At 35.9% G+C, this 19,757-nt stretch overlaps 1 protein-coding gene across 1 annotated transcript in view; it reads right to left on the reverse strand.

The window, feature by feature from the left end:
- The window catches only part of LOC145669095 (uncharacterized), a 44,383-nt gene extending 40,607 nt beyond the window's left edge, over positions 1-3,776 (reverse strand). Inside the window, exons 1-2 of the mRNA XM_081737444.1 lie at positions 3,640-3,776; positions 1,607-1,701 (exon numbers count right to left, since the gene is read on the reverse strand). Of these exons, the coding sequence (XP_081593570.1) occupies positions 1,607-1,701; positions 3,640-3,776 (232 nt within the window). The remainder of the gene's footprint in view (positions 1-1,606; positions 1,702-3,639) is intronic.
- Between the last annotated feature and the right edge of the window lie 15,981 nt (positions 3,777-19,757).

The raw sequence follows: 19,757 nt of genomic DNA on the forward strand, positions 1-19,757 counted from the left end.
GATAACCTCGGAAGGCCATGTCTTTGGTGTTAAATTAACATTTTGTGTTTCAGCCATGCATTGATATAAACCTTTCAGGGTATAAATACTAATACAATACGTTCTTGGTAAAGAGCCCATGTCACAGGTTAATGGCGGTTCTGGTGATTTCAAGTTACGAAGCGGCCATGTGGCAGTGTATTCCTGTACTGGTGCCTTGAAGTCGCCACTGGCGGTTACGAAGCGATAATGTGGCAGTTTAATGGCGGTACTGGTGGTTTTAAACCCGACTAGCAGTTCAGATGAGCAGAAACGACAGATGAAGCCATAATAAAGCCATGGCGGTAAAGTTGCGGCGTTAGTCTAATTTCATAACGGTACCGTCGCGTTAAGCCGCCATTGAAGCTACTGTGGGTCAAACGTTACTGTATACCACTGTACGCAAGGTTATTTCAATTTTAAAATATATATATTTAAAGAGAAACTTGTTTTCCTAAACACTATTTGCCTTCTGAGATTTTTTTCTAAATATAAGAGAAAAGTGCCTCAAACCACAAATATTTCAACACAATGATTATAAAATAAAAGCTACAGTTTCCAGTTTTCAGACTAATTGATACAACTTCATAAAATTATCCGTTATTACAGAGCGCAAAATTTCCGGTCGCATGGTCACCATTGGCGACTAGAAATTTAGAGCTGGCAACCAGAGTTTAGAAGGAATGGTTTCTGCGTAAACTCACAGGAGTGCGCCGTTTCTGTTTTACACGAAATAGTTGTCACTGAGTGACAGAAAACTCGAAATGTGAAGTCATCACAACGGGCATGGAAAGTGAATTCCTCACAACGTTGTATTCACCCCTGCTTTCCTATCCTCAAGCGAAATGGTTTGTTTCCTGTCGCATAAACGCGAGAAATTTAATCTCTTTGTCAAAATAAAGGCAATGGGGGAGGGGAACTTCTCATAATTTGTACGTGAGAGAATCTGGTGATCATCATCTTTTGATTGGCGAGTACTTCTGACTTCTAATTTTTGCGCCCTGCGGTATTACGTTTCATTGCATATTTAATGTTGAACTGTTTTTACTTTAAGCTGCAGTTAGAAAACAGTAATCACCATTTACTTGTCCGAAACCGTTCATTTCTAGGGTTCCCGATGAATTAGTGGATATCTAATACACGTATGATGCAATAACTCCCTTTTTTGATTCCTAATAGGAGAAGGTAGTAAAAAAATACACAATCATTTGGTTTCATTAGTAATCCATATTCATTCAGCGTGAAAATAATAACCATTGACACTTAGCTAAAATGCCATATCAATTACTATTATATACTCAATATTGCTATTGTGTTGCTGAGACATACCTTCACACAAATGACACAGCAATTCTAGCAACGAAATACAAAAGTACATTAATCTTTATACTTCTATGACAATTTAAAACATCGTAATTAAGTTTCAAAGAACTAACTCTATATTTGTATTATAATAACTATTCTTAATTATATTGCTATAAGAGTGAACAGATTCAACACCATGTACTCTAAATTTATTAATAGTGAAGTCTTCTTCACGTTTTTTATATCTTTTTAAGTTTCGTACCATTATCAGACACTAACTTACCAACTAAGTCCAAGTCACTGAACATGACTTCCCGATTCAGCCTAATAGTTGGAAATCCATTCATATAAGCAAATATATGATTTACATTGAGGAACCTATAATAAGAATAGGGATATACAATGCAAATTATTACAAGTAAATATATAAATATTAAAATTAATTAACTGTGTCACTTTTCCTCTTTTTTTCAAAACAATATTCTAAGATAATATTTATTTTACAAAATTTGAAAAAGTTTTGTTTTATATACATAATATTAACAACTTTTGACACAATTAAATCTTTCTAGCGAAAACATTCAAGAGTTATACAAATAGAATAACCTGTTTGGTGTATATGTTCTGGAATGATCAATACGTTAAAAGTGGAAATTCAACACTGGAGATGTATTCCCTCCTTGTGTCACGTAAATGAAAATCGCGGACAGTAATTTTAGAGTTATATGAGAATCCTTGAAATTAAAAGCAAATTCATATCGAAAGAGCAAAAAAATACTATCGTATGTATCAAAGTGTACTACAGGTAATGTGTTAGGCTTTAATGGGTAAAAATAAGCCGAGTTTTCTTTTTAATTATTATCAAGCATATTTATGTCAGAGTATGATATGAAACTATTCTTTTTATCTGGAGCAAAGCAGAATTGCCTTAAGAGTGGAAAGAATCAATCATTATTCCAATTCACGAGAAAGACGAAACTATAGAAGCTTTTCCCTTCTGTCAACATCCTATAAAATGTTCTCAAACATTCTATTGCCAAGAATGACTAATTACGCAGTTAAAATTATTGGATACTATCAGTGTGGTGCATCTGTTATTTATTAATTTTAGAAAGGCTTACGACTCAGTTAAAAGAAAACAATAGTACAACATTGTTACAGAATTTGGAAAACCGAAAAAGGTAATTAGATTAATATTATGATATGTTTAAATGAATTCCAAATTAAACTTATGGTAGTAAATTTTTGTCCATGAGCTTTCAGGTCGAGATGGCATGAAACAAAGAGATATACGTGGTCGCTATTGTAATGCACCTTGTCCCGGAGTACACTATAAGGAAAATCAAAAATAGCAACCAGGCCTGAAACAAAATTCGGTATTCAGTCGTATGGTATTGACCAGGTTATGACGTATACTTATGATGTAAATTTAATAGGTTATGATAGGAGAACCACAGAAACAAATGCAGAGATCTTATTTAACGCTTTCAGAGACATGCATTTAGAAGTACATGCAGATAAAACTAAAAACATGGAAGTTCCAGGGAATCGTGATATTGCAAATTGTAGACGCGTTAAAATATAGAATAATACATTTAATGAAATGGGTACTTTCAAACATTTAGGATCAATATTAACTGACGAAACCACATTCACGAAGAAATTAAATGTTTACTAAAATCAGGGAATTCGTGTTATTATTCAGTTCAAAATCTCTTGCTGTCGGAAAATTCTATTGAGGAATTTGAAGCATAAATATACAAAACAATAATTACGCATGTTGTTGTGTACGGTTGCGAAACATGGTTCCTTATTTTGAGAGAAGAAAGTAAACTGAAAGTATTTGAGAATAAGATTCTGAGACAAATATTTGGACCCAAGGGGAAAGGGAAAGCGGTATGGCGTAAATTTGATAACGAGGAACTACGTAATTTACACGGTTTACCAAACGGTTTTAGGGTCATGAAACTTAGGAGACTCAGGTGTTCAGGTTATTAACCGAGAATGGAAGAAAGGAAAAAAGCTTTCAAATTATTAACTGAAGATCAATCGGAAAACGACCATTAGGAATACCAAGGCACAGATGGGATGACAACACTAAGATGGATGTATCAAAATAGGAATAGAAAGACTATCCATGGCTTTGGATCGATTATTTTAGCAAAAAAAAAAAAACACTGACCAAAGCTTAAAACACATTTTACTTTAAATTATAATAACGGTTCCGGATATCTAACATATCTTTTTTTTTCCTAGTCCCTTTCCTCAAGCCTAGACAGTCATCCACATTCCTACAAAACATGATCACGTTGTTACCCCATTCTTCTTTCACCTTTTCCTCCCAGTTGTTCATAATTGTTTCTTCCAGTACTGGGCTCAGCCTCGAACATATACTGATTCCTTTTCTTATTTTTACCACTTTCTCCCCTATTATACAATAAATGTTTTCCCATATTACCTTCAAAGCCTTAACTACCTTCTCTTTTGTCCATCCTTTTATACTTTGACTTCCCATTTCTTCCTCTATGACACTTATTATTGTTTCTCTACTAACGTTTGAGAACATAGCCTTAACATCAAGACTAAACATAAGTTTTCTGCCTCCCTAAGATCCAATCTCCTTAACTCTTCCTTGGCCACTTCTGTGTTCTTCACTCTGCACGCTTCTTGTCTTTGTCTTATGCTTTCACGAACCTCATTCAACTACTTCTCTAGTGGTTTCCAGTAGTTCTCTCTATGGTCTAATACTGGTCTAAGCTTCACGTCTTTCTTGTGTAATTTTGGGAAACCTTTCATTCTTGGTATCCTTCCTTGTATTTGTATCCATTTCTTGAAACCTCTTCCTTGTTTCTTTACTTTCTTCAATAGATCCACTTCCTTCATGTCCTTATCCCCTATAACCTCATATCTATTGTCACATAAATCTTCCAGTTTCTTCTTGTACCATTCTTTCTCCATAACTACCACTGTACCGCCTTTGTCCGCCTATTCTATTACTATGTCCTTCCTACTTCTCAACATCATACTACCCCTTTTTTCTTCCTTCTTTAAATTATCTTTACTCCTCTTCTTCATGCTGTTCTTCACTACCGCTACTCCTCACCTCCTGATCTTCTCTCTCTGTTCTTCTTCTTTAACGTCCGTTAAGGCCTCTTCCACTGAAAAAAATCAGCTCTCTAAACTATTCTCCCCTTCTTTCATCTTGGATCTGTGACCTAAACTAAGAAGTTCTTCCTCCTCTTCCGTTACTCTCACATCTACCAAGATCACTACTCTCATTTTTGTCTCTTTCTTTGCTTTATTCTCTACACCATCCTAAAATTTTCCCTTCTTTTATTAGTCTCTGTTTCACTTTTTCTTTAAAACTTATCTCCCACACCTCCAAATTCTTCATAACCAGTTCTCTTAAGAACACCCTGTCAGTCCGTCTTCTACTTCACTTCTTATTCTCTCTGTAGTCTCTCCTTCGTTCTTCTTCGTTCTTTCTTCTAATTACACTCCATACTAATTCTTTTTCGGCCTTTTTTAGTAGTAGTGAAAATTTATATTCAATATTGTCTGAAGAAGGATATGTTAGATATCCGAAACCTTATTATAATTTAAAATAAAGTGTGTTTTAAGCTTTGGTCAGTGTTACTTTTGTTAAAGGAATACAAAGTAGAAACATGGTGCAGTTGGCTAAGGATGCAAGTCAGTTGAGAGCTTTAGTAAACAAAGCATTGAAACTTCGGGTTCTGTATACCACAGTGTTACTAAGTTATTTTAATATGATTCGGAAAAAAATGACTCTTTTATGCGAAACGAGAGTTCCCGCAATATGATTATTGAATATTAGACACGTTTCAATTTCATATTCGCCTTCACTTCTGAGACTCAGTATATCTATCGGGGCCGCGGTGGCTCAGTGGTAGAGCGTTCCCCTCTGGTGCTTGGGATCCCTGGTTCGATCCCAGCCCCCGCCAAGTGAACTTTGTGGTGGACAAACACCGTGTGCGTGGGTTTTCTCGGGATTCTCCCGTTTCCTCCCACTTTCTTCATTCCACCATTTTATTCATTACTCATCATCACCGTCTCCTTTAGCCTAACCGGCATAACTGTGGGACGTAAAACTCAAAGATTTCATTTCAAAGATCAGTATATCTATCACGTGCACAACACAGTCATTGGGATGGGGATTTGCTTGTTGAATCACTCAACATAGAAGATAAAAGAAATATTCACATCAGATAGCTTGAGTGGTGCCTGACTGAATGTATCTCGATTTCGGTCGGAAGTTTGGCTTACTACAAGCGATGGAATCTCACTTCAAGAAACCTAAGATTCTTTAATAGAGCCGGGATCCATCATTCACTGTAGAGACCCAGAAATTGCTAGAGCTTTAAGGGAGTAAGTTATAATTGGCGTTTGTGAGAGTGGATGATCACTACACGGGTATTTGTGGAATGCACTAATATGAGCAAAATAAATGACGCGATCTTTATTTTGAAGTTTTTTAAAAATACCTCCCGTTTCTTTATATGTTCAAATTTTCGGAAGGTTTCCTCAGCATGAAAAGTTAATAACAAACCCGTTTTTAATATTTGTGTTAGATATTAGCTTAAAATAAAGAAATTAAAAGCAAACAATATTAAATCGACCGAAATTACGAGAATTATCAACTCTGCTAAAGTGGAAAATTTTCAAGAACGCGAGGGAACTCTGCAGTTCAACACCAAGCAGCGACATCTATGCCATTGAGAGAAATGTGGATTAAATCCACAAACGAAACTTTTAACGAAACCTTTCTAATATGTCTTATTACATGCATTATCTGCAAATTGTAAATATATGAATCTACGCTAAGTATTAACGTATAAATAGAGCAAATAGTTGAAATTACCTATGCAAAAGGACAAATTGGGAGCACGATCGTAATGAAAAATCCTCTTTACCGTAGAACAGGTTCAGTTCACGTTAGAAAACAAATAAATTAGTTAGTTAGCTGGTGGGTGTAACCGAGCGGTCTGAGGTGTTGAACTGATGATCGTGTGGTGAAGCCCATTGTGGGTTCGAGTCCCTCTGAAGACCAAGGATGGATTTTTAACTGTCCTCGATGTTTCTGTGTTCTTGTCCCTGTCGTGTCTAGTAGTCCTGAGAAGTGGTTAAAATAAAACGAAATAGTCAGGAAGTTTAAAAAAAGTTAGTTAAAGCAACGAGTCTGTATGCTGCAGGTACTTGGTTCGAACCCCGTAGAAGGGGGTTTGTTATTTTTATTAAATGGTTATTTTATTTTTTATGTGGGAAAGAATCAAATTGTAACATATATGTAAAACCCATGAGGATACTAAAAAAGAAAAAAATGTCGTTGTAGCAATTGCATTAGTGTCACTAATTTTGTTTGCAAACAGTTTCGTAATTATTTTCCTTGTTCTCACTGCTCACAATATACTCGTTGGTGCGTAACGAATGTTTTGCAGTAAACGTTAATTCTAATTTGGAGAATTTCATAAAGTTTCACAATGTTTATTATTAAATAGTCTTCTATCTACTTGTTTGGATATTTTGATAACATATTTCCCTATTAAATGTTTAATTTCTCTAGATGTTTAATTACAGAAAAGTTTTACAATGTATTTGTTTTGAATTTACCACATGAAGTAAGTAGGATTGAAGGAGGAGAATTGAAGTAGCTGATATTCTACGTAAAATAAACCTATTGTAGAATGATGATGCTTCTTACCTTCAGCACTTAATCTTTACGTTAGAGGGTCCAATAGAGAAAAATCCTGTTTTTCCTTCCCTATGAGCACCCCTCTTAAACCTCTACATACCATGGGTTGTCTTACACAATTTCGGTGGTCAAAAGACATAATAATAATAATAATAATAATAATAATAATAATAATAATAATAATAATAATAATAATAATAATAATAATAATAATAATACTGAATATGCCATCCATACCTAATGTAGTAACCTTAGACATCTTAATTTAAAATGCTTTCTTTAGTAAAAATTTGAGCAACCATGTGGGAGGGGGCACTACGTTTTATTTTGTCCCTCTCATTTCAGTACCCTACCAAAGTAATTTCTGATAAGCATTGCAGACAAAATAATAAGAAATATATTTATAGCATCCTCTCCTCCTTCATGATTTTAATATCACGTAGCATTTTTTTTCTAACGAAGATGGCCCTGTGCAGTTAGGGGTAGGTAACTAAAGGAATAACTAATATATATCGCCCCTTGATTGTAATATTACCGCTTCTTTATTTGTTCGAGGGAGCTCCTACACAACCTAGGATGACAAAAAGAATAGGAAAAGTGTCTAATGATTCTAGTGGGGTATCCAGCACGGACTCCTAGGGGAAGCGATGAAGTGAAAGATTTTTTGATGACGTGAAGCTGTCACAAGTTACCTCTTAACTAAACTAAACATAATAGTGGGGTGAACCGGAACCCAGTCAGTTCAAATTGATGTAAAAGTTTAATTTTTGACTTCATATTAAAGTTTTGGTTCCAAATGAGAATTTCTGTTCGAGTGGTCAATGATCAAATCCTGGGGGCTCTTCGGTCTAGAAGCTATGACGCCCTTATGGGAAAAGGCAAAAATATTAACATTCTAAAAAACTTTCAAAGTTTTCGTCTATTTTAAAGGATTTTTTGGCTTCATATTAAAGTGTTGGTTCCAAATGACAATTTCGGTCCGAGTAGACAATGATCAAATCTCGGGGGGCTCTGCAATGTAGGAAAAATAATGACGTCTATATCGTGATCCTGTTGGTGACATCACGAGTCATGACCTAAATATAGCACAAAGTAACGACAGTAAAGACTTCATATTTGGCAAGTTGTTGTTTGAAGCCTCTTTATTCCTTATAAAAACAATATAACCAGAAACTCGGAAGGCCACAGGAATTATAATAGAGAGTTGAAAAATCATCTTTATCATTCAGATCCTTTATTATTATTAGTATTATTATTACATAATATTTTTGTAGTCCTCACAGCCACTAATACTTAGCAGCAGGGGTAAAAGTGTGTGGGAATGCGGGGGGACACAGCCCCCACCTCCAAAAAATGTGTATGGCGTCCGCCCAGTTCCTAAGAAATTAAATTGCCAAAGATAGGCATAGGCAACGACGTGACGTCAAGCCGCTACCTACCGTCCCCTTCCTTTTCAGATAATTCCATCCCATCTCGCCTAATCCCACCTCACTTAACGATATATCAGCCACTTATATCTTCAAGGCAAGAATGTCCGCCATTTTAGGCGACATGGGAATTCCTGCCTTAACTAATAACATCTCACCTAAAATGGCTATAGGATGCAAGGAGGGAATTTCTGTATTAAAGAGGGAATTCCTCTACTAGCATTATAACCACATATTTCAATCAATATTGGCAATCTCTGTCAACAATAATATAAATATACAATAATTACGATACAAGAAGAAAGCATAGGGGAAATGCGATTTAGTGAATTTAGTTAAACTTTTAGTTTGTGTTAGGAATACTGGAAATTAATAAGGAAAGAGGAGCTAATTAGAAACAGGATAGAAATATACAGGGTGTTTCAAAACAATACCAACATCGTTTGAGAGCTGATTCCTGACACCAAGATAAGACGTACTGGGTGCACAAATGCTTTCTTTTGGCGCTATGACCAGCCAGAAACCTGTCAGAAAAATGCCCAAAACAATCGTAACTAGAGAACAAAATGACGGATCGAAGTCGGGAAAGGAAATGTATATTACCTTCAGCCATAGCTTCCATTAATGCACAACTCGATATGGTACTGGGGCAGCAGAAAGATCACCCAAAGAAATTCAAGAATTATTGGGACATTTTATGAAATGTTCACTCAGGCAAGTTAACTACAATTAAATACGATATTTCTACTAAAAGGAATCTTATAACACGGTCGGAGTTACAAAAACATCGTTAAAATTATAAAAAAGGGAAGATGCACATATTTGATTGATCTACTTTATCTCAGTATAGAATTGGTTATCGAGGAAGAACTGAAATTATATGCAGTCCATAAAATTTAAATGTTATGCCTTCTAGGCTAATGAAGGCAGAGAGATCACACATGGCTATGGAGTAGCGTGTGCGACTTTCAAATAGGAGACCCGGCTCCGATTAGCGGCGGGAGCACAAGCAGTTCCGATCTCACATTAATCCGTAGCTCCATGTCTCATGTAATTTTGCTACCGAAGTGGTGCTAAACTGAAATCCGATCCAACACACTGTTCAACAACGAAAATGTAAATTGAACAAAATCCGATAATTCTTATTGATTTTGTGGTGCTGATCACGAATTTTAAAGTTTCCGAATATTAGCTCTAATTTTCGTTTTACAGGCATGTCTAATAATAACGCTTTAAAAATAAATATATTCGCTTCGTTTGGGGTAAAATGTTACACTGATCCGGCAACACTGGAAAAAACTATATGAACGCTTGGTTTCATTGTGTTCCTTATCTCAGTAGTGTTCTGCTATTGTTAGAAAAGACAGGTTTAGTGCAGTTATCAGCGTTTTGATTGTGACGTTTGTGTAGTGCAGGACATAAAAATACAACTACAAGTACGCAAAAATACTGGTATTTCGAATGTAGATTTTTAAATAGTTGTCGGAACTATTTCAAGTGACATTTTGAGGATTTCAATAAACAAAAATGCCGCGAAATTGTGTAAACAGTGCGGATAGCTTCAGCTACGTTTGTGGGGAAGTGACATTTTCCTCACAAAAGCAGACTATAACACCACTAATAAGAAAAGCCTATCAATATTACTTTAATTGTAAAATTGGAGACCAAGATAAATCTTTTGCACCCCACATTGTGTTTAACACTTGTGCCAGCAATCTAAAAAATTGGATTAATGGGAAGGGGCGCTCAATGCCTTTTGCAGTGCCAATGATTTGGAGGAAGCCAAGCGACCACATCAGAGACTGTTATTTTTGTATGGTTCCTTCCGTCAAGAAGGGAATTTCCACGAAGAAGAAGCCTGTCTTGATCTATCCTAACACTCCTTCTGCAATGCGCCCTGTTCCTCATGGAGAAGGACTACCTGTTCCTGACCCACCTAACGTATACGATCTTTTTTCTGATGATGATCAAGAGTTGAAGCTCCTGAATCAAGTACTTCAAAGGACCCTACGTTTGTTGTAGAAGAACCTCCATGTGAACCACATAGACCTACTCAAGAGGAACTAAGTGATCTAATCAGAGACTTGGACCTTTCGAAAAGCAAAGCCGAAATTTTAGCGTCACGCTTAAAGCAATGGAATTTATTGCAGGAAAAAGTACATATTTCAGTGTATCGGAATAGGGAGAAGATGTTCACTTCATTTTTTACTATGGTAGAAACACTTGTGGCATGTACAGATGTAGATGGTCTCATGAGGGCACTTAAAATTAATTACGAACATACGGAGTGGAGGCTCTTTATAGATTAGTTCAAGGTGAGTTTAAAGGAAGTGCTTTTACATATTGGAAATGAACTTCCTTCAATTCCTGTAGGTTGCGCAGTTCATATGAAGGAATCTTATGAAAACTTGAAACGTTTACTTCAAGCCATTAAATATTACGATTTTTAGTGGCTCTATTTGTGGTGACCTTAAAGCAATAGCACTGTTGCTAGGTATGCAGTTAGGGTATACAAAGTTGTTGCTTTATATGTGAATGGGACAGTAGAGGTCGTGGATCTCATTAGCGCAAAAGTGATTGGAGTACCAGAGAAACTCTTCAGCCGGGAGTGAAAAATGTGCGGCATGAACCACTGGTAGATCGTAACCGAATTTTGCTTCCCCCTCTACATATTAAAATAGGTCCTATGAAAAGTTTTGTTAAGAGCATGAAGCAAGAGGATGAGGCCCACAAGTACCTAAAAGGACAATTCCCTCGATTAAGTGGTGCCAAAGTTAAAGAGGGTGTTTTCATAGGGCCACAGATTAGGCAGCTATTCAAAAATCACAAGTTCGACGAAATTCTCCAAGGTGAGGAGAAAGCTGCGTGGGAAAGATTGAAGAGTGTTTGTTCACAGTTCTTGGGAAGACACCGAGCAAGACATTACAAACAACTGGTAGCAAAGCTGTTATTGTGGTACGAAAATCTTGGTTGCAACATGTCTCTGAAACTCCACTTTCTTCATTCACATCCAGACTTCTTTCCCGAAGATTGTGGAGCAGTAAGTGACGAACATGGTGAGCGTTTCCATCAAGATATTGCAGGCATAGAGAAGAGATATGAGGGAAAGTGGAGTTCTAACATATTGGCCTACTACTGTTGGACTATTGCAAGGGAGGCTCCAGATGTAACATACAAAAGGCAAGCCAAGCGAAGACGCTCAAAATAAAATAAACTTAATCCTGTTCAAGGGATCACTTATAACTTTTCTCTACATTGCAGTGTAGTTCTTGCACAAAAAGGTATTTGTACATATTTTTCATGTTTTGATGTTAATACTGATTTTTATTATGGAATTGTTAATGTTTAACTTGACCACGGTTACTTTATTTTTTGTATCGCTGTAAAACTGGTATTTGCGCAATTTTGAAAAAGGAAGTACAAGGGTATAGAAAGCTATAGGTTGGGGTACTTCTTAACTCCCCAGCTTATCACATCACAGTGAAATAGATAAAAAAAGTGAAATGTAGGATTTTCCTTAAATGTTCTATAAATATTAATACATTTGTATATATACAGGTACTGTTGTACAAGGGCGTTTTTTTTCACAACCTGAGCTAAGAAAATTTTTGTATTATCATTTCCTTTCATATTATGCCTAAATGAATGTAAAAATCGCAATTTCAAAGAATTTACATACTTTCGATCAAAATTTGTTGAACAGTGAGAGAGAGATAATAGAAGGAAGCTAATTTTTGGGAAATCATTCTTGAAGTGAGAATGTAGGAGAAAACAGGATAATCCCGAGAATTCTCACATGCACGTTGGTATCCACTGCAAAGGTTTATAGTCTGTGATTGAACGATGTCCATCCCGCACCAGAAGTAAATGCTCTACCACTAAGTCACCCTGCCCCTACTTTGGAGGAAACAGTATAATTGTGAAAGCTGTATCGATTGTGTGTGATAAACCAATACATAAGGACAAACGGTCTGAATGTGGGATTCGTGGAGTTTCCTTCGTGCGAAAATGGTAAGTACGTTTTCCTGTCAGTTATTCTTAACTGGATGCCCGCGTCTCTTAGGGATTGGGGGAGGACACGGTGACTCAGTGGTAAACAGCTTGCCTCTGGTACGTAGGGCCTCTGGTTCGATCCTCAGCGAAGAAACTTTGTGGTGGACACCATCGTATCATATGTGGGTTTCCTCGGGGTATTCCAATTTCCTTCCACATTCTCATTCCATCATATCTTCCATCAACATTCACTTGCCTTAATCATTGTCTCCCTTAGCCTAAAGACCATAATCGTGGTTCGTTAAAATGAAATACTTCATTTCATTTTACAGGAGTTACTTACAGTTTGTCGGTTTGTTACCGTTAGTATATAATCGTTAAGATATATTACCGAAAAGATATTTTTAATAGGTTGTGTTATTGATACTATTATTTGTAAGGGAGAAGGCGTCTATGAGGCTCATATTTTTCGAAAGTCTGAGAACTACAATTGTACGTTGATTGTAAGAACTGCTGACGGTACGAACTATATTCGTTTTGTGAGCCTTTTAGCATTATTAGTCGTATTATGGACAAGAAATAACTCACATATCTACAAACCAAGAAAACTAACAGTGAAATTTGATATTCAACAGAGAAATATAATAATATACAACTTGGATATCAAATTTCGAGGTTAGTTTTCTTGGCTTTGGGTACGTTCAACTTACATGTGTTTTCGTGATAATCCAAACTTTCAACATACGAGCATCAGTCTCCTAGATTTTCGTAAATAACTATGAGGATTATCCTAAATATTCCAAATAAGTACAGATAAGGATCACCAAAGTTCATAATTGACTTTTGAGAACATGCTGGACGTTACTGATATATCATATCATTAGCTTTTCATTTCCAAATTTATCACAAATTTCAAAATGGCGGATTTCAAGATGGCGCCGGAGGTTTTTGATCTACTCTGCCAATTCTTATTTGTCAATATGTGAAACTACCACCGTTTGCATTGTCTCTCTTTTACCATTTTCAACAGTTTATTTGATGTATTTCAATAACATAACATAGCCCTTCTCCCATCATTTTGATCCCCTTCGTTTCTTAAGACAAAAGCCCTTACAATTTTGCGCATATACATATTTCCACATCCTCTATCAGTCGCACTACCTTTCATCCAGAAACTCGACTCATCCCTTTCGACCCTTTGCTTGTCAGACAATTTTTTATTGATGGAGGATCAGGGAAAATAATTTTACAATGACTAACAAGTAACACTTCGCAAGTGTTACACTCAGATTTTGATAAAATTTGGCAGGTAGATGTTACACATGAAATAAACGTATAGGTGCTTCTTATTTTCTGCGAGAAATCGGTTTCAACAGCAAAAGCCCCCACAATTTTAAAAATTGACGCCCAAAGGCAAAAACGTGAACCGAAGTCAAAGAAATTGTAGACATATATTATACGCATAAAATAAGGGAATACTAGTTTCGTATTTTCCTGAAAAAACGGTTAGGTGGAGCACGGATCAATCCAAATCTTTCATCAAGAAATATTGAAAGTGCTAGTAATAGTATGTCAGATGTGTGTAAAGGACATGAAAAATTGCAACGAAACTTTATATATGAACAATACGCAAATAGAAAAGGAACACGGGCTTTCTCTTTTTTGAGGAAAAACGGGTTTAGGGGGCAAAAGCCCCCACCCAAAATTTTGAAAATTGAGGCCCGAAAGACCAGAGGAAGTGAACCGAACTGAATGAAATTGTGCACAGATGTTGTAGACATAAAAAGAGGAAATACAGGTTTCTTATTTTCCTAAGAACAAAGAAATTTGTTTATGTGGGATCCAGGTCCGTTTAAAACTTTCATCGTGTAATATTAAAAGTGCTAGTAACAGTATGTAGTATGTCACAAGTACTTAAAGGACATGAAGAATTGGAACGACACATTGTGTAGGGACAATGCGCAAAAATAGTCGAATATTTTTTTTTATTTTCGGTCGAAAAAAGTTTTAGGGGGCAACAGCCTCCACGCAAAATCTTGAAATTTGCGGCCCGAAAGGCAAGAAGAACTGACGCGAATTGAATGACATTGTGCACAGACATTTTCCTGAGAAAAAGCTCTTGGTTGAATCACGGACATTCTAAACCTTTGATTACTAAATATCAAAAAGTGCAAATAATCAATGGAGAGAAGTTCTTAAAGAATATGGAGCATTGCAACGAAACTCCGTATCGTGACAATTTGCAAAACAATACATGAAATGTGTCTTAATATTTGTGGAAAAGCAGTGTTGGGGCCTAGGCATCAGAAAAAAGTAAATATTACTGTAATACTGCAGGAAGGAGTGGACCGACACAAACAAAACTGTGTGTAGATATTATATAGACCCTTTGTAAAATAAGGCCTTTTCGTGTTTCTCAAGTGTCCCTCTCCGTTTTGCATCAAACTTGGCAGATCAACAGCAAATTGGAAATAAATCGACACGTGTTTTTGTTTATGAGCAAAAACATTGTAAGGGTTAAAGATGCCTCGTGAAATACTGTAAAATACACTATACTGTTTGTGTTTGTTGTTGATCTGCCAAATTTTAAAAAATCGGATAGTGACACGACACTTGTAAACACGGAAGGCCATATTTTACATATCCAATATCTTCATACAATTTCATTCGCTTCGGACCACTCCTCCCGACCGTCAACACCTCAGTCCACTGAACAGTTTTTTTTTTTTTTCTTTCAGGAAAATACGAAACATGAATTCTGTCACCTTACCTCTGCAATATTTGTGCACATTTCATTCACGTCTGTCCACTTCTTCTGGCCTTTCGGGATCAAAATGCAAAATTTTGGACGGGAGCTTTAGCCCCTAAAACCGATTTTCTCCCGAAAATAAAAAAGTATTCATTTATGTTTTGCTAATTGTTCTTACACAAAGTTTCGTTGCAATTCTTCATGTTCTTTACACACATCTGATATACTGTTACTAGTACTTTTGATATTTTGCGATCAAAGATTTGGAGGGGTCCTTGCTTCACCCAACCGTTTTTTCCAGGAAAATACGAAACCCATAATCCCTCATTTTGCATCTACAATATATGTGCAAATTTCATTAACTTCGGTTCACTTCTTACCTTTCCAGCGTCAACTCTCAAATTTTGGGGTGGGTTCTTTCGCCCCTAAAACCGACTTTCCGCAGAAAATTAAAAAAAAACGTATTTGTTTATTTTTGCATATTGTCCATACAAAACGTTTCGTTGCAAAACTTTATGTCCTTTACATACATCTGATATAGAATTACTATCATTTTTGATATTTTGTGAGGAAAGGCTTGGATGGGTGCGTGCCCCACATAATCGTTTATTCCAGGAATTTACGAAACCTGTGTTCCCTCAATTTATGTCTTCAATATCTGTGCACAATTTCGTCCATTTGGGTTCATTTCTTTCCGCTTTCGGGTGTCAACTTTCAAAATTTTGGGTAGGGTTTTTTTGCCTCCTAAAATCGTTTTTCCGCAGAAAATAGCCACATTCCTTTATTTTTTGCGTATTGTCCAAACAAAATGTTTCGTTCCAGTCCTTCATGTCCTTTACACACATCTGACATAATATTACTAGAACTTTTGATATTTCATGATCAAAGGTTTGGAGGGGTTCGTGCCCACAAACCGTTTTTTTTTAAATACGAAATCCGTATTCCCCCATTTTATATCTACAATATCTGTGCACAATTTCGGTTGATTCTTCTTAGGTTTCTGGCGTCAAATCTCAAAATTATGGGGTGGGTTCATTTGCCCCTAGAACCGACTTTCCGCAGAAAAAAATATCGTATTCGTTTATTTTTGCGCATTGTCCATACAAAAAGTTTCGTTGCAATTCTTTATGTCCTTAACACACACACTGTTACAAGAACTTCAATTTTTCGTGATCAAAGGTTTGAAGGGTCCGTGCCCTACCCAACCGTTTTCTCGAGAAAAACCCGAAATCTGTATTTTCATTCTACGTCTGTAATATATGTACACAATTTCGTTCACTTCGGGTCACTTCTTGTTGCCTTTTAGACTTCAACTTTCAAAATTTAGGGTGGGAACGTTTGCCTCCAAAACTGTTTTTACGCAGAAAATAAAGAAAACCCGCATTCATTTATTTTCTGCTTACTGTCCGTACTCAAATTTGGTTGCAATTGTTTATGTCCTTTACACATATCTCATATAGTGTTACTATCATATTTGATATTTTGTGATGAAAGCTTGGATGGGTGCGTGCCCGAAAAATTGTTTTTTTTTTTTTGTTTTTTTTAGGAATATACGAAACCCGTATTCCCTCATTTTATGTCTTCAATATCTGTGCACAATTTCGTCCATTTGGCTTCACTTCTTTTTGCTATCGGGTGTCAACTTTCAAATTTTGGGTAGGGTTTTTTGCCTCCTAGAATCGTTTTTCCGCAGAAAATAACCGCATTTCTTTGTTTTTTTTTGCGTATTTTCCATACAAAATGTTTCGTTCCAATCCTTTGTGTTCTTTACACACATCTGCCATATTGTTACTAGCACTTTTCATTGTTTGTGATCAAATGTTTAGAGGGATCCGTGGCCCACTCAACCGTTTCCTCCAAGAAAATACGAAACCCGTGTTTTCAATTTACGTCTGGAATATCTCTACACAATTTCATTTATTTCGGTTCAATTTTTCTTGCCTTTTGAACGTCAACTTTCAAAATTATGGCTGGGGGTTTTCAGATCTAGAACCGCCTTTCCGCAGAAAATAAAAAAAACGGATTCCTTTATTTGTTGCGTATTGTCCATGCAAAAGTTTCGTTGCAACTCTTCATATCCTTTAGACACATCTGACATACTGTTACTAGCACTTTTTGGTTTTCGTTGTCAAACGTTTGTCTTTGTCGAGACTTGTTTCCTCTTCCTTCACTTAATATAATGTTTGCATACCATACTCAATTTGAACCCCTTCCTACTTCAACATTATGAGTTTTACCCCGTCTGGGACCCTGTGAGGGACCCTGGAACATTTTGTTTTAAAATTGGCTCATTATACGTTTGAAATAATGCCATATCCGTGTTTTTATTTCTACACCTATTCCACTGTTTCAGATGCATACAAGTGGCCACATACTTTGCAATGAAGATTGTGTTAATATTTTGACGTACCGCTATTTTGCACAGGCTTATTGTAGAGAGTCGCGACTTGACTTATCTTTCTTTATTTAACACCAACCTTCATACGATATGCAAGTTGACCGCCTTTCCATTTAAAATGTTTGATTTGGACCCCATTTGGGACCCTGTGGGGGACCCTGGGACAATTTATTTTACTTTGATGCTTTATACTTTGATACTTTTACTTACTTTTGAAATGATGAAAGACATTTTGTTTTTTGTTTTCATATCTGTCTCACCGTTTCAGAGTTTTCGGGGTTGCAAGGGACTTTAAAGCACGCTTAAAGGTGTTAATAAAAATGAGGAACGTGCTGCCCTCAAGCGAAATGATTGATACCTCCCAAGTTTTGGTATGTGGTTTTGATCTTACATGGACCCAAGCTTTCAGGTAATATATACATCACCCCCACTTTGTATGTTCATCCCGTGTAAGATAGATTGTAACATTACAAATACCAGTCGTTAACACTGATATTCTTATAAGCATATTTCACTCATGCTTAAATTTTTAAATAGTCAAAAAGCATCCGCCATTGTTCTCTAGATCTCTGATAAACTTGCATGATCCCACTTATGTCCTTTCATGGTTGGAAAAATGCCAATATTCAAATTTGAGGGTTTTGACCTAATATGTCATCCTTTCTCTCTGAATCTTAAGGACAACTCAGTATGACTAGAGATGTGAGGTGGAACATTTTCCTCGGAAAATTTTGCATTGGAAAATTTCCGTTATATTTTTCCGGAAAATTTTCCGTTCTAAGAAATCAGCAATTAAGTAAGAATTCCTCAGCAATCATAAAATTGATTGAATTCATGTATAGAAATATTAAAAATTGAAAGATCGTTTAAATAATCTGAAAAATTTCATGGCTCACACAATTTTCAGTACTATGTAGAAACAAGTGAAACAGTTATTCATGAATCGAAATATTTTCTGTCTTATGTGAAAAAATTGAAGAACTTTTTATGAGTCGGAAAATTTTTATCATTCTGAAGCAAAAAGTAAAACAAATTTTTGTGAATCGGAAAGTTTTATTGCTCTGTGGAAACAAGTGAAAGGAATTTTCATGAATCGGAAAATTTTCATCATGATGTAGAAACAAGTGGAAAAAAACTTTTCGTATGCTTGACAATTTTGGATATTATGTATTGTGATGTTAGGTGGAAAATTGTCCATTATATTTAACTGCACATAGAGATACAAAATTGAACTTCTGTAGAGGATAGTTAGTAAGCAACAAATTATAATTTTCCAATTATCTTTCGGGAACCGGATAATTTTCTAATATTTCAAGTTCGGAAATAAAATTTTACAGTGTTTCTCTCTCTCTCTTCCTCTGCGAGCTCCTTCGTTGCTAAGCGGTTAGCATACGCGCCTTTGGCATGGAAGACCTGGCTTCGATTCCCAGAGGGAGCTCATGTAGTTCGGATTCCACGTTAATCAGTTGGTCCCGTCTTATATAGTCTCGCTGCTGAAAGGAACGTTAAACTACTCCTCTCTCTCTCTCTGTCTCTCTCTCTCTGTGTCTGTGTGTGTGTGTGTGTGCAAAATGCAGAGAACATACATCGAGTTCGTAGAGTACAAATATCCTATTCTATTATTTAAAATTTCAATTTATTAAAAGTAATGAAAATTTTCCGATTCATAAATACATGCTCCACTTATTCCTACATCGTTGTTACCTAAAATTTATTGGTAATAAATATTGTCTTTAAAAGTTTCATGAAGTGAAAATCTAACAATTTTTCATTCAAGAATGTTTCAAAAATTTCAATACGTTCTTCCCTCAAAATCCAACTTGGATCTTTCAATATTAGATTTCGTCAGTTTAATACGCATAAGACGGTTTTCTCATAGCTTTACTACTTTTATAGATTTACATACTGCAACATTTATAAATAAATAGATATAATATAAAGTGCCCACTGTACATTTTTGGCTACCCAAATTCGAGTTTAAGTAACTCATGAAAGCAAATACTGACCATTTACTGGAAATAAGCATTTATTTATTAATATATTCATTCAAAAGAGAAAGTGAAATATAACTTATAAGGAAGCTGATTTGTGTAGTTGTTCTTCCAATATTTTATACACAATAATGGTTGTTTTACAATACAAATATCTGCTCTAAGA

The sequence above is a fragment of the Thermobia domestica genome, chromosome 13 (assembly GCF_964235325.1).
Source record: "Thermobia domestica chromosome 13, izTheDome1.hap1.1, whole genome shotgun sequence".
Lineage (NCBI taxonomy): Eukaryota > Metazoa > Arthropoda > Insecta > Zygentoma > Lepismatidae > Thermobia > Thermobia domestica.